A 13,417-nucleotide genomic window follows, 5' to 3' on the forward strand; every position below is an offset into this window, starting at 1 on the left:
TAGATACAGGCTCCCAGGTAGATGCCATTTTCCTTGACTTCCGGAAGGCGTTCGATACAGTTCCGCACTGTCGCCTGATAAACAAAGTAAGAGCCTACGGAATATCAGACCAGCTGTGTGGCTGGATTGAAGAGTTTTTAGCAAACAGAACACAGCATGTTGTTATCAATGGAGAGACATCTACAGACGTTAAAGTAACCTCTGGCGTGCCACAGGGGAGTGTTATGGGACCATTGCTTTTCACAATATATATAAATGACCTAGTAGATAGTGTCGGAAGTTCCATGCGGCTTTTCGCGGATGATGCTGTAGTATACAGAGAAGTTGCAGCATTAGAAAATTGTAGCGAAATGCAGGAAGATCTGCAGCGGATAGGCACTTGGTGCAGGGAGTGGCAACTGACCCTTAACATAGACAAATGTAATGTATTGCGAATACATAGAAAGAAGGATCCTTTATTGTATGATTATATGATAGCGGAACAAACACTGGTAGCAGTTACTTCTGTAAAATATCTGGGAGTATGCGTGCGGAACGATTTGAAGTGGAATGATCATATAAAATTAATTGTTGGTAAGGCGGGTACCAGGTTGAGATTCATTGGGAGAGTCCTTAGAAAATGTAGTCCATCAACAAAGGAGGTGGCTTACAAAACACTCGTTCGACCTATACTTGAGTATTGCTCATCAGTGTGGGATCCGTACCAGATCGGGTTGACGGAGGAGATAGAGAAGATCCAAAGAAGAGCGGCGCGTTTTGTCACAGGGTTATTTGGTAACTGTGATAGCGTTACGGAGATGTTTAACAAACTCAAGTGGCAGACTCTGCAAGAGAGGCGCTCTGCATCGCGGTGTAGCTTGCTCGCCAGGTTTCGAGAGGGTGCGTTTCTGGATGAGGTATCGAATATATTGCTTCCCCCTACTTATACCTCCCGAGGAGATCACGAATGTAAAATTAGAGAGATTAGAGCGCGCACAGAGGCTTTCAGACAGTCGTTCTTCCCGCGAACCATACGCGACTGGAACAGGAAAGGGAGATAATGACAGTGGCACGTAAAGTGCCCTCCGCCACACACCGTTGGGTGGCTTGCGGAGTATAAATGTAGATGTAGATGAGGTTACAATCCTCATTGCTTTCTTTTGCAATAGAAAGACTTTGTAGCCCACAGATTGACCCCATTGTAACAACCCATATCTAATGAGGCTGTGAAATATTTTTCGGTATACTGTTGTGATATAACCCTTTTTAGTTTCCACAAGAGGTAGAGAAAACAGTTTTGAACACACATTTGATGTGCTGTTGCCAGGTTAACTTCGCATCTATTAAGATAGCCCAGAAGATTAATAGCTGCCATGCCACCAAATGCTCCAGTATCACTTAGGCAGTATGTCATCCTCTGTTGTCTCCATTAATTTTCGTCTTGTTCATGATGAATCAGGCCTTGGCCACACTCCATAGGACTACTTCTCCTTGAACAGCTTTAAATACATTCTCCCTCTTGAGAACGAAGTTGTGTCATCTGCAAACTGCAGCATGTGCTATTGGAGCCTGCATCATTAACAAAAATTAACAGAGACTATTACAGATTCCTGTGGCACACTGTTTTGCCATAATTTTACCAGAATTGCTCCATGTATTGATACACTCATCAGTTATTGAGGTAGGATTTGGGAATTTGTGTAACAGCTAATGCCATATTTTAGCTTACTGAACAGGGCATTACATTGGATAATATCAAATGCCTTACTAAGGTTACAGAGTACCAGTGTACAGACTGTCTTCAAAACCCTGACATTTGTAACTAAGTCAAATACTGTTTTAGTTTTGTTGTTCTGAAAGCTGTTCTGTGTATCATAAATAGGGTTATTTTCTTGAAAGTAACTAAACAGCTGATTTTTCCTTATGGATTCCACCACCTTACCTAGCATTCGTATTCTAGGTGGCAGCTCAACTCTTCACATGTGAATTACTAGTTTTATAAACTGGTACTGTATGTGCCACTTTCAGGAAGTCAGAAGATTCCCAGCATGGAGGCATTTCTTTATTACTACTTACAGTGGCTGAGTAATTTACAGATTATAGCTTTTAATATAGTAGAAGACATGCCATAAATATCAGGGTTACCAAGTGTTTATAGTGTTACTATTTTTATTGCATCTTTTTTGACATTATCCTCTACATTACCATGCTGCATTTCAGAGCAACTGCAAGATCTGTTCCAGAGCCAAATTTCTCCTACTGTGATTCCCACTAAGTTGATAAAGAATTAGAGCAAGAAGTGGGATTTTTTGCCCATGTGTATTAACTAGATCCTACACTGCTTTGTAGGGATTGTGAACTGCTTCCATATATCTGGCATTACTTTCCCTTTTTGCTTTCTCTGCATTTCTGTATACCCTTTTGGCCTGTAAAGAACTTTAGTGTAGTCAGTCCTTAATGCCAGTATCTTCAGTGGCTTTGACCATCATACAGTGGTTATACAATGAATGCACTTTATTTTAGCTAATCTTGAGGTATACCAGCTCTGACAGTTTTCTGTGTTTAGTTTTGTCTGTCAACTGGAAAATTTTCCACTAAAACCCAAGAGAGATCCATCAAATTTGGCTTTAGGAATCTGGAATGAACTGAATGTATCATTTAGTGCCAGTTTTTCATACATTTGATGTCAATCTATAGAAAACACTGCAGATTTTGAATTAAATCTTTGTTTGTAATAATGCTATTTCTGGAGATAATTTGAATGCCAGAATTTGTTGAATACTTACCGAGTTTTTTTCATAACAGTATGATTACTGCACTGTGATCTACAAGCATAGGGTCAAACCACACTTTGTACTCCCAACTATTTAGTTTTGTGAGAACTGTATCAAGCCAGACATATCTTGTTGGTAGACAAAGTGCCACAAATGGTCCAGAGCTGCTTACTAAGTTCACTAAAGCTCTCTCTCTCACTACATTCCCCAATATGGATCTCTCTACTCCTAGACACACTAGATGGCACAGGCAGATTTTGAATTTGCTAGTGAAGTTACCAGAATTGCTATTTGCAGAACAGTACACAGAAACAACAAAGTTAGCTCCTGGTAGCCCCAGGGCAGGAAAGTCTAGATCCAACTTCCCACAGACATTATTTACATCAATTTCTTGGCACTGAGCTTACTATCTGCATTTACAGACACCACCTTATATCGAAGTATCTAATTTGATGATAGCACACCAAAACTCTTACTGGACACAACATTATTAAAATGAACCTCCATGGAAATGTTAATACCTCAAATATTTTCTTTAATGGACTTTAGACTAAATGACAGTACACTTTTCACATATAATTTCCAATACCAGTAAAACAACAACCAAACTTAGTGTTTCATCAGTTTTTTACTACATTTAATGTTTTAGTGAACTTTTGACTTACTGAACTGTTATCACTAAAGAAAAATTGTATCACAGAAAAATTTGTCATGTAAGTAAAAAATTTAACTACCCACCTGAACAGAAGAAACATGTGTTTTCTTGAACGATGTTACATTTCTTAATAACTTTTCTTTGTGCCTGTAGGAAACTAGCTGCACCCTTGCTGTCAGAGCTTTTGTAGACAAATTTCTGTAATACTTTGGTAAAAATGCTCCTGTCAAACTCACACCCAAATGATTTTGCTTTGGTTCTTCCAGAATCAAGTAACCTGTCACCATTAAGTAAATAACATTCAAAAGTGATAAAAGGGTGTGTGTGTCTGTGTGTGTGTGTGTGTGTGTGTGTGTGTGTGTGTGTGTGTGTGTGTGTGTGTGTGTGTGTGTGTGTGTGTGTGTGTGTGTGTGTCAAACATGTATAATCCCTATGCCTGTACTCCAGTTTATCTGCAGAAGTGGCCAAAATGTTTTACACAGATTTTCCATTATTAGATCAATTTTTTAAATAAAGCTGATAACCATTGGACAAAGCTGTTACTGAATTATCACCTAAATGATCATTCCATTCTAACTTCTAAATAATTTTGCTCTTTCTCAATACCTAAACTTTATTCCTAGATGTTGATATAATATATTGACCACCCAATAGCTGAAGGGTCAGCTTGACGGAATGCTATGCAAAGGGGCCCATGTTCAATTCCCAGCTGGGTAGGAGATTTTCTCCCCTCAGGGACTGTGTTCCACCACCAGAGAAGAGCAATGCACCCCATACTGGCAGTCAGCCAAGGGGGCACCTCTCTGACAGGTCCTGGGAGAACCCCAAAGGGGATTATGTGCATTCAAGTCACTGAGCAGCAAAAATGGGGAGGTAGCTGCCCAATAAGCTGAAGAAAGTCTGCCCTGGTGACATCAAATGATGGAGGGACTAAAATGGTGAAGAAAAAAACAGGTGGGGGAAGGAAAAGGTGTACTGCAACACTTGTTCCAGTTATGGAAAGAGCAGTGGTGATACAGTGACACCACATGCTGACAGAAGGACACAGATTGGAAGGAATGGAAGAACTACCAGGCTGACATAGGATGATTCCCACCAGACTAACGTGATCAGGGACCTACATGACCATCACCGTGGCTCTGTGAAGAGTAAGTAGAAGCTTTCTTGGACCCATTGCACTACGGAATGGACTGTGTACAGCACAGAGACTCTGTAGATAACTGAAAACCCTACGTTGCCAAATGTACAGCTTGGCCCGAGTGTGAAGTGCTCTGTTGTGAACACTGAGCAGTATTCTGGAAGCTGGTACTGAAAGTAGTCAGTGCGAATGACAGACACACCCGACACGAGTCGGGGCCATCAGTGTACACAAAGGCACTATCACTAAGTTCTATGTGAAAGTAGAGAAACTTACTGTGGTAGATTGAACATACAATAGTGTCCTTAGGAACAAATTAAGTCCAAAGTGAACACTAGCTGCCACATGAAGGCATTGTGGTGAACTGTTCACACCCATCATCAGGAAAGTGTTTTGTTGTGCAAAAAACTGGGGTCATACACACCCAAGTCAAAACTATACAACATGAACATATGAGGGAAACAACTGTCAGTCCCAATGGACAGAATAGGGGACAGCTAAAAAGGCACAAGGAAAAAGGGCTAAGGGCTAAGAAACACCATACAAAAATTGAGCTCAAACTAGAAATTAAATGGCCTTCGCCATATTGCTTTGTCAGATAAAAATAAGATGCAGTCGACAGCCTGCATGTCATTCACTAAAACAGTTCATAAATCAGATGGCAAAAACAAGCAGTAACTTAAATTTGTAAGAAACAGCATTCCAGCAGGAAGTGGTGGACAGTTAAGATTTGGGCGCAATGTGTACCAAGTGGTGGGGAGCCCCACTGACCAAATGACTGACTAAAAAGGCATTGCCCAGTACGCAGCCAAGTATCTGTATAATTTATCTCCTCCCAGCAGGAGGGCCAAGAGGAGGTTGACCAAGCTGCTGCGAGAGGCTTAATGAACCTAAGCTTATGCCCATGAAGGGAGGACCATTGGTGATACCAAAGGGACACCACCTCCTAACAGACGGCAACACAGATGATCAGAGGGAATATGGGCACTCGTGGGCTGAGTTACGAGGACTGCAGCCTTGGCAGCAGCAGCCACGTTTCCTGGCAGACCAACATGACCAAGGACCCACAGAAACATGACATTGGCTCCATGAAGAGTGAGCAAGTGACAGTTTTCCTAGACCTGCTGCACTGAGAGATGAGCAGTGTACAGTGCACAGATACTTTGGATGGTGCTGATAGTCTGAGCAGAGGACACAGTAGGGAAGGCTGTGATGCTGGATGTGCTCTGTTGCCTGATACAAGGCAAAACGCTTGGCTGTAAATACTGAGGAGTGTGCCACAAGCCGATATCAGAAGACATGGGTGACAATGATGAAGGAACACCGGACCCCATGGCCAGTCAGAGCCATCAGTTTATATGAAGGTAGTATCGCAAAGTTCCATGCAAAAGTTGTGAAACTGAAGTCAATAGACAGACTGGAGCAGTATCCTTTGGAAATGAATGAAGATTAAGGCTAACATGTCTCACTTCACAAAGCCAAGGTGGTGAAGGGTTCACACCCACTGGGAAAGTTGCAGGTAGTGTGAAGTTAAGCCACCATAGCAAGTGGTGAAAGCAGACTCCAGGAGGTAACAGAAGAGGGACGAGCCCCATACTGACACTAAGGAATCCTAGGAGGGGTGGCCATGCATGGCAGACATATGGCATGCATATCTGCTGAGGAGAAAGTCACAGCAGTAGGTGAGTGGTAGTTCAGCAGTTTCAGTATACAGACTCAACCGGGCTGGTGTAAAATGCTCCCATGGCCAAACAGATGCAATGATGATGGATAGTGTTGAGATGGTGTAAAATGGATGGGTGTGCACATGCATAGACAAAGCACCCATAGTCGAGTTTTGATTGGATAGGGGACCAGTACAAACAGAGGAGAGTGGTTTGATTGGCACCCCAAAAAATACCATTGAGGACATTAGGACATGGAGGGACTGCTTACACTGGGCTGCCAGGTAAGGGACATGGGAGGACCAAGAGTTTTCCATCAAGCATGAGCCCCAGGAATTTCATAGTGTCAACAAACAGAATGGCAACAGGCCCAAGATGTAGAGATGGTGGGAGAAACCATTTGCACCACTAGAAATTCATACAGACAGTTTTGTCAGTGGAAAAGTGAAAGCCATTGGCAATGCTCCAAGAGAAGATGACAGCACTGAAGATGCTGCTCAAAGAGAGAAGTCCATGGAGAACTCTAATAATTGGCAAGATCGACAAAAATGGAGCCTGAGATGCCTAGCAGGAGACAGGCCATTAGAGAGTTAACAGTGATAGCAAGGAGCATGATGCTCAGGACAGAACCCGAGGCATACCATTTTTCCTGAATAAAGGTGTCTGACATGGCAGAACACATGTGCCTTGGAAACATGTTTTGAAAAATGCCTGAAGAAAACAGGGCAGGCACCCACAGATGCCCCACATGTAAATAGTATGGAGAATATCAGTTCTCCAGCAGGTGTCTTAGGCCTTCTCCAAATCGAAAAAAAAAAAAAAAAAAAAAAAAAAAAACACACAGCCAGTCTGGGATTTCTGCAGAAAACCATTCATGGCATGGGTGGACAAAGTAATGAGATGGTCAACTGCAGAACACCACACACTAAATCCACATTGTGCATTTGTGAGTAAATGGCAATACTCAAGTCACCACACCAGCGTGGCATGAATCATACATAACATCTTGCAAATGCAGCTGGTAACAGATGGAGGAGTAGCCTTACCAGGCTTAGGTATGGGTATGACTGGTTTCATGTCCATGTTCAGGAAATGTGCCCTCATCCCAGATGCTGTTTTATGTGTTAAGCAGAAAGTGCTTGCCTGAAAGAGGGGTGCTGCAACATATGTGGATAGTGTGTGGCCCTGGGGCAGAGGACTGGGATGAACTGCGAGCATGATCTAGCTCCTCATAGTGAAGGTGGCATTGTAGCACTCACGATTCAGAGAAAAGGGTATCGCCTGAGCTGCCTCCACTCGTTTCTGATGGATAAAGGCAGTGATAGTGGGAAGAGCTCTAAACTTCCGCAAAATGGCAGCCCAAGGTGTTGGTGATAGCAATAGGATCCACAATTACAGCAGTACCTACTGTCAGGCCGGAAATGGGGGAATGGATCTTGGTTCCAGAGAGCCATCTGAGGTTGGCCCACATAACAGAGGAAGGTGTGGAACTGTTAAAAGAACTAGTAAACGAAATCCAACTAGCTTTTTTTTGGGGTTTAAGGGCGCTCAACTACTGAGGTCATTAGCACCCAGTCACAATTGTTAGAGCACATAGAATCTAGTAAAACTCAAGGGGGGGGGGGGGGGGGGGGAGGACACCAGAAAGTTCTTACAAAGATGCAGATAAAATATGTGAAAGAGTTAGATGTCTTGGGATAAGCCAGTCAAAGCAATAAAATGAACACAAGCAGCTGCTCGAGCATCATCTGCTAAAATATCCTGTAAAGTAGATGGCAGAGACAGAACACAAAATTGACTAAAACGGGGACATGACAATAAAACATGGTGCACTGTTAATGCTTTACCACAAGGGCACTGCGGGGCTGGGTCACCGGAGAACAGGTAGCGGTGGCTAAACCGGCAATGCCCAATCCGCAACCTGGTCAGGAGGACCTCTTCTCGCCGAGATGGCCGGGAGGGGGTTGTCCAGGCAGTTGGGAATGGTTTTACTGCCCGGAGCTTGTTTCCTTGAAGTGAGGACCAAGCATCCCACCACAACGACACAAGCCTCTTACAAACAACCCCACCAACATCAGATGACGGGACACAATGGGAGGCTGGCCGAGGCAAGAGGACTGGAGCCTTGGCTGCACCATCAGCAGCCTCATTCCCAGGCACTCCTACATGGCCAGGAACCCACAGAAAGCTGACAGGAGAGCCACCCTCAGCAAAAGAATGGAGGGACTACTCGATCCGTTGCACCAAGGGATGGACCGGATAGGGAGCTCCAAGGCTCTGAAGAGCACTGAGTGAATCAGAGCAGAGTACATACGATGAATGGCAATGGCGGCGGGCATACTCAACGGCCTGATGGAGAGCAAAAATCTCAGCCGTAAAGCTGGAACATTGGTCGAGGAGCCAGTATTTAAAGGTGACGGCCCCGACGACAAAGGCACAGCCAACACCATCGTCAGTTTTGGAGCCATCAGTGTAAATAAAGGTGCGACTGGCAAGTCGCGCACGAAGTTCAACAAACTGTGAGCAATACACTGCAGCTGGAGTACCCTCCTTCGGGAGTGAGCTGAGGTCGAGATAAATATGAACCGGAGCCTGGAGCCAAGGTGGAGTCTGGCTCTCACCCTCTCTGAAGGTGGTAGGGAGGGCAAAATCCAATTGTCGAAGCAGGTGACGAAAGCGGACTCCAGGGGCAGCAGGGCAGACACATACAACCCATACTGACTGTCGAGAGAATCGGCGAAGGACTGATAAGAGGGGTGGTTGGGCATTGACATCAGCCGGCAGGCATACCGATAAAGCAGTACGTCGCGCCGGTAGGTCAATGGTAATTCGGCAGCTTCAGCATGAAGTTTCTCGGCGGGACTAGTGTAGAAGGCTCCAGTCGCAAGACGTAACCCCTGATGGTGGATGGAGTTGAGACTGCATAGGAGGGATGGTCGCCAAGGAGGATTAAAGGTGCCAGTCACCCTTAGTAAGCTGCTAGTTGGGCGTGCATGTGGATGGGGTATGAGTCAGACAGTTCACTGTAAATGGTCACTCGAGTAGGTACCAGAATGGACCACTCAAGATGGCTGGCAAGCTGGACAGTGCAAAAGGATAGGTCCAAATGGGAATAGGTGTGTGAGGAGTCAGAAAGGAAAGTGAGTGCTCCAGTGTTAAGGCAGAAGAGGTTAAGTTGGTTAAGAATGTCAGCCAAGAGGGAACCTCCGACAGGTCCTGGGAGAAACCCAAAGGGGATGGTGCACTTTAAAGCCACGGAGTAGCAAAAGTGGGGGAGGCAGCTGCCCAGTAAACTGAAGAAAGTCTGCCCTTATGACATCGAATGAAGGAGGTACATGAATAGTACAGAGGGAGAAATTCAAGTGTGGAAGAAAACAGCAAATGGTAACACCTTGAAGACAGGTAGTCGGGGAGATGGGTTGACTATGAAGGTCATCCTGTATGAGCAGTAATGTGAAAGCTCAGAGGTCTTGAGGGTGCAATTTCGTTTCCTGAAGGCAGAGTACAAGGGGATGCTGTGATGCTAGAAGCAGCTGCAAATCCTCTGTGGGACCAAAGGCTGTGAACATTCCATTGGAGGAAAGTCATGAGGAGGAAGAGATGTAGGCATGTCAACTCTACAGCCACCGACAGACAGCCGGTGGAGTCACTACTACATAGTGCAGAAGCAGGTGGATCCTGTTCCATGGGGTCAACAGAAGCATCAGTGTGCTTGTGTGGCCAGTCTGTGGAGTCCAACACTGAAAAAAGTTTGGTGATGCACACCAGCGAGACGGAGGCCAGCCAGGCTAAGTGACCACGTGGAGGCACCGTTGAGCAGGATCTTCGAGTTGGTGAAGGAGAAGACCATTTGTATTTAGTAAAATACTTCAAGCACTTCTGGTTAGAGGAAGATTTGGGAGTTGTTTGGCTGGACAGACATAGGAAGTCTTCACAGGAGTACTCCTTCCATCCTTTCCTGCCTGCCGGTTGTGTAGTGGGTAGCATTGCCCGTTTAGGCGAGAGTGACAGTTTGTTGCACAGTTGAACGGGGGTACAGCGATGCTACCCTGACAATGGGCGACTTCACGACCACAGAGCCAAATCTGAGGTCACATGTCAGCATGGCCATGTCCTTCATGGGGGCGAGGGGGTAACAAGAAATGAACTGTAGGTGCCAGACAGGAGAACACAGGGTTTGCAACTAGCCAGTAGGTTGCGATATACTGGCTAAGGGACTTTTTCCTTTACTCAAATCTCTAACACTCATCTAGATACACAGGACAATCCTGGAGGAGGCGGCATGGCCACCACTGCAGTTGATACAGTGAGGAAAAGGAGGCAGACATTCGCCCTTGTATGCATCCCTGCGATGGGCACCCATTTGGCTGGGTGTGGACAAGACGTTCAAGTGTGTGTGAAATGATGACACTGGTAGCAGTGCATCGGATTTGGAATGTATGGCCGGACTGTGGTGATTTCATAGCCTGCTTTAATCTTGGATGGAAGCACCACCCTATCAAAGGTGAGGCAAAGAGTGCGGGTGGGCACCAAAGAGGAATCTACCTTTTTCATTACACAATGGACGGCAATGACACCCTGATCAGAGAGGTAGGATTGTATTTCAGCCTCAGTTAGACCGTGAAGCAGCCTGCTGTAAATTACACCACAGGTAGAATTCAAAGTTGTATGTGCCTTGACACAAACAGGGTAGCTGTGGAGAAGCGAGGCAGCAAGTAGTAATTGTGCCCGAGAATCAGAAGCCATCTCCAAAAGCAAAGTGCCATTCAATAAACCAGAGCAGAATTTCTCAGTCAGCAATGGCATCAACACCTTTCTGAATAATTAAGGGATTGACAGTGGTGAAGGACTGACCATCCTCAGTATCCGAAACCACAAGGAACTGTGGTTCAGCAGGAAGGGTCTTCGAATCCGTAGCCTCATTACGTTTACATTTTGTCAACATCTATGGATAGGGTGATTGGCTCACTGCGAGGAATCCCCACGATTTCCATCATGTCCAATGGCGCACTCCTTCCAGCTTAGGCCCCTTTCACAAGGCGGGACACACCCGACTTAGGTGATTCTTCACCCCTCAGATCTCACAACCTGAACACCCGACAGAGGGAGCAAGGAGGGGAAGGAAGGGAGCAAGGAGGGGAAGGAAGGGAGCAAGGAGGGGAAGGAAGGGAGCAAGGAGGGGAAGGAAGGGAGCAAGGAGGGGAAGGAAGGGAGCAAGGAGGGGAAGCGAAAGGAAATTCAGCCCTGGAGAGAAAGAAGGCTGCAATGGCTCGGGGCCCCGTGCTTGCCACACACGTATCCACAAAAGAGTTGTGGACCCCCCTGGGGGGTTTTCCAGGTAGAGAAGAAGTTGGAGCACCACTTAAATAATTTGACATTTCAGAGGCTTCCTTTACCATGATAGATTAGCTAACTGTTTTTCTAGGAGTTCCTTGTGGAGTGGGGAGTGGGGAGAGGCTGTGTACATAAAAATCAGTATTCCATTCAAGTCTGAATGTCTCATGGCACTGCACTGAACAGATATTTGAATGTTGTGCAGGGGCAGTTGAATTTAGTGAAATAACTTGTTTCTAGGTCCCCTGACTGACTTCAGAGCATTTCTGCTTAAGCTAGAGGGGGTTCTTCATTCACTTGCTAGCTAATAATTTATATGTACAGTATTTAACTATCTTTTCTGAGCATTGCTGGTGAATTAAATAAAAATTTAGCTTCTACAGAGAATCATAATTCTCTTGGAAAATGTCTTTCCAAGAAATGTCTCCAATACTTCTCTGATGCATACAAGGGCAATATTGAGTCAATAACTGAAGACTAAGGCCTCCCATGGATATGATGGAGTACTTAAAAGAATATTAAAGTACTGTGCTGCACATGTTAGCCCTGTATTTAGCCATATTCGTAATTTTTCTTTAGGAATGGTCAGTTTCCTGAAGGATTAAAATATTCAGTAGTAAAGCTGCTTTATAAAAAGGGAGAAAGGGATAATGTAGGCAATGTAAGACCTATGCCATCAATGTTTGCTGAAGTTATTGAAAATGCTGCAAATGTAAGGGTAATTTATCATTTTATATCACACCATTTGCTATCAAATGTAAAATTTGGCTTTGGAAGTCCTTTAACTGAAAATGCTGTATTTTTTCTGTGAGCTACTGGATGGGTTAAAATAAAGATTTTGAATGCTACGCATATTTTTGATTTAACTATGGCGGCTGATTGTGTTGATCACAAAATATTGCTCCAGAAGTTTGACCATTACAGAATACAGGGAGTAGCTCACAACTGGTTAACATCTAACTTTAGCAACAGACAGCAAAAGGTCATTATTCACAATGTTGAGAATGGCTGTGATGTGGGGTCTGAGTGGGGTATAGTCAAGTGAGGAGTGCCACAGGGATCAGTGTTGGGGCTACTCCTGTTCCTAATTTATATAAATGATTTGCCTTTTAGTATTACAGGTAACTAAAATATTTCTGTTTGCTGACAACACTAGCTTGGTAGTAAAGGATGTTTGAAACATTGACTCTTTCAAATAGTGCAGTTCATGACAAGTTCATGACTTCTAGAAAAACTAACACTAATTCACAGTAAGGTCAGTTTTATTGTTTTTACACACAAGTCAACAAAACCTGGTGTTTTAATTTCACAGAATAGGCATATGATTAGTGAAACTGAACAGTTCAAATTTCTAATTTTCAGATAGTAAACTGTCATGGAAAGCCCATGTTCAGAATCTTGTTGAAAGACTTAATGCTGCCATTTTTACTATTCAAACATTATCTGAAGTAAGTAAGACTAAGGCCTCCCATGGATATGATGGAGTACTTAGAAGAATATTAAAGTACTGTGCTGCACATGTTAGCCCTGTAACCTGCCTGTGTAAGGCACAAAAGTGAGTCTACTTTGCTTATTTTCATTCACTTATGTCATGATTATATTTTAGGTAACTCTTCCCACTCAAAGGATTTTTTGGCTCAGACAAACTGGTAGATTTTTCCAAAATGCTTACTCAAATTGAGGTACCATTTAACCCAATGTTATACATTTCAAGGAGACCAAAGTTTTACCAGATGTGCACAACATGATGGCCCAGGTACTGGACCTATTTCATTCCATGTATTATGTGTATTACAAGGACATAAAAATATCACGTCTTACATAATTTTTCCTAATAAAAATGTTATTTTTTCTATAATGTAGTTGATTCTGC

At 44.0% G+C, this 13,417-nt stretch overlaps 1 protein-coding gene across 1 annotated transcript in view; it reads right to left on the reverse strand.

The window, feature by feature from the left end:
* The window catches only part of LOC126183777 (P protein), a 61,321-nt gene that overhangs the window by 28,428 nt on the left and 19,476 nt on the right, over window positions 1-13,417 (reverse strand). The window contains exon 4 of the mRNA XM_049926014.1: window positions 3,492-3,685. Coding sequence (XP_049781971.1) covers window positions 3,492-3,685 — 194 coding nt within the window. The remainder of the gene's footprint in view (window positions 1-3,491; window positions 3,686-13,417) is intronic.

Source organism: Schistocerca cancellata, chromosome 4, assembly GCF_023864275.1.
Source record: "Schistocerca cancellata isolate TAMUIC-IGC-003103 chromosome 4, iqSchCanc2.1, whole genome shotgun sequence".
Classification (NCBI taxonomy): domain Eukaryota; kingdom Metazoa; phylum Arthropoda; class Insecta; order Orthoptera; family Acrididae; genus Schistocerca; species Schistocerca cancellata.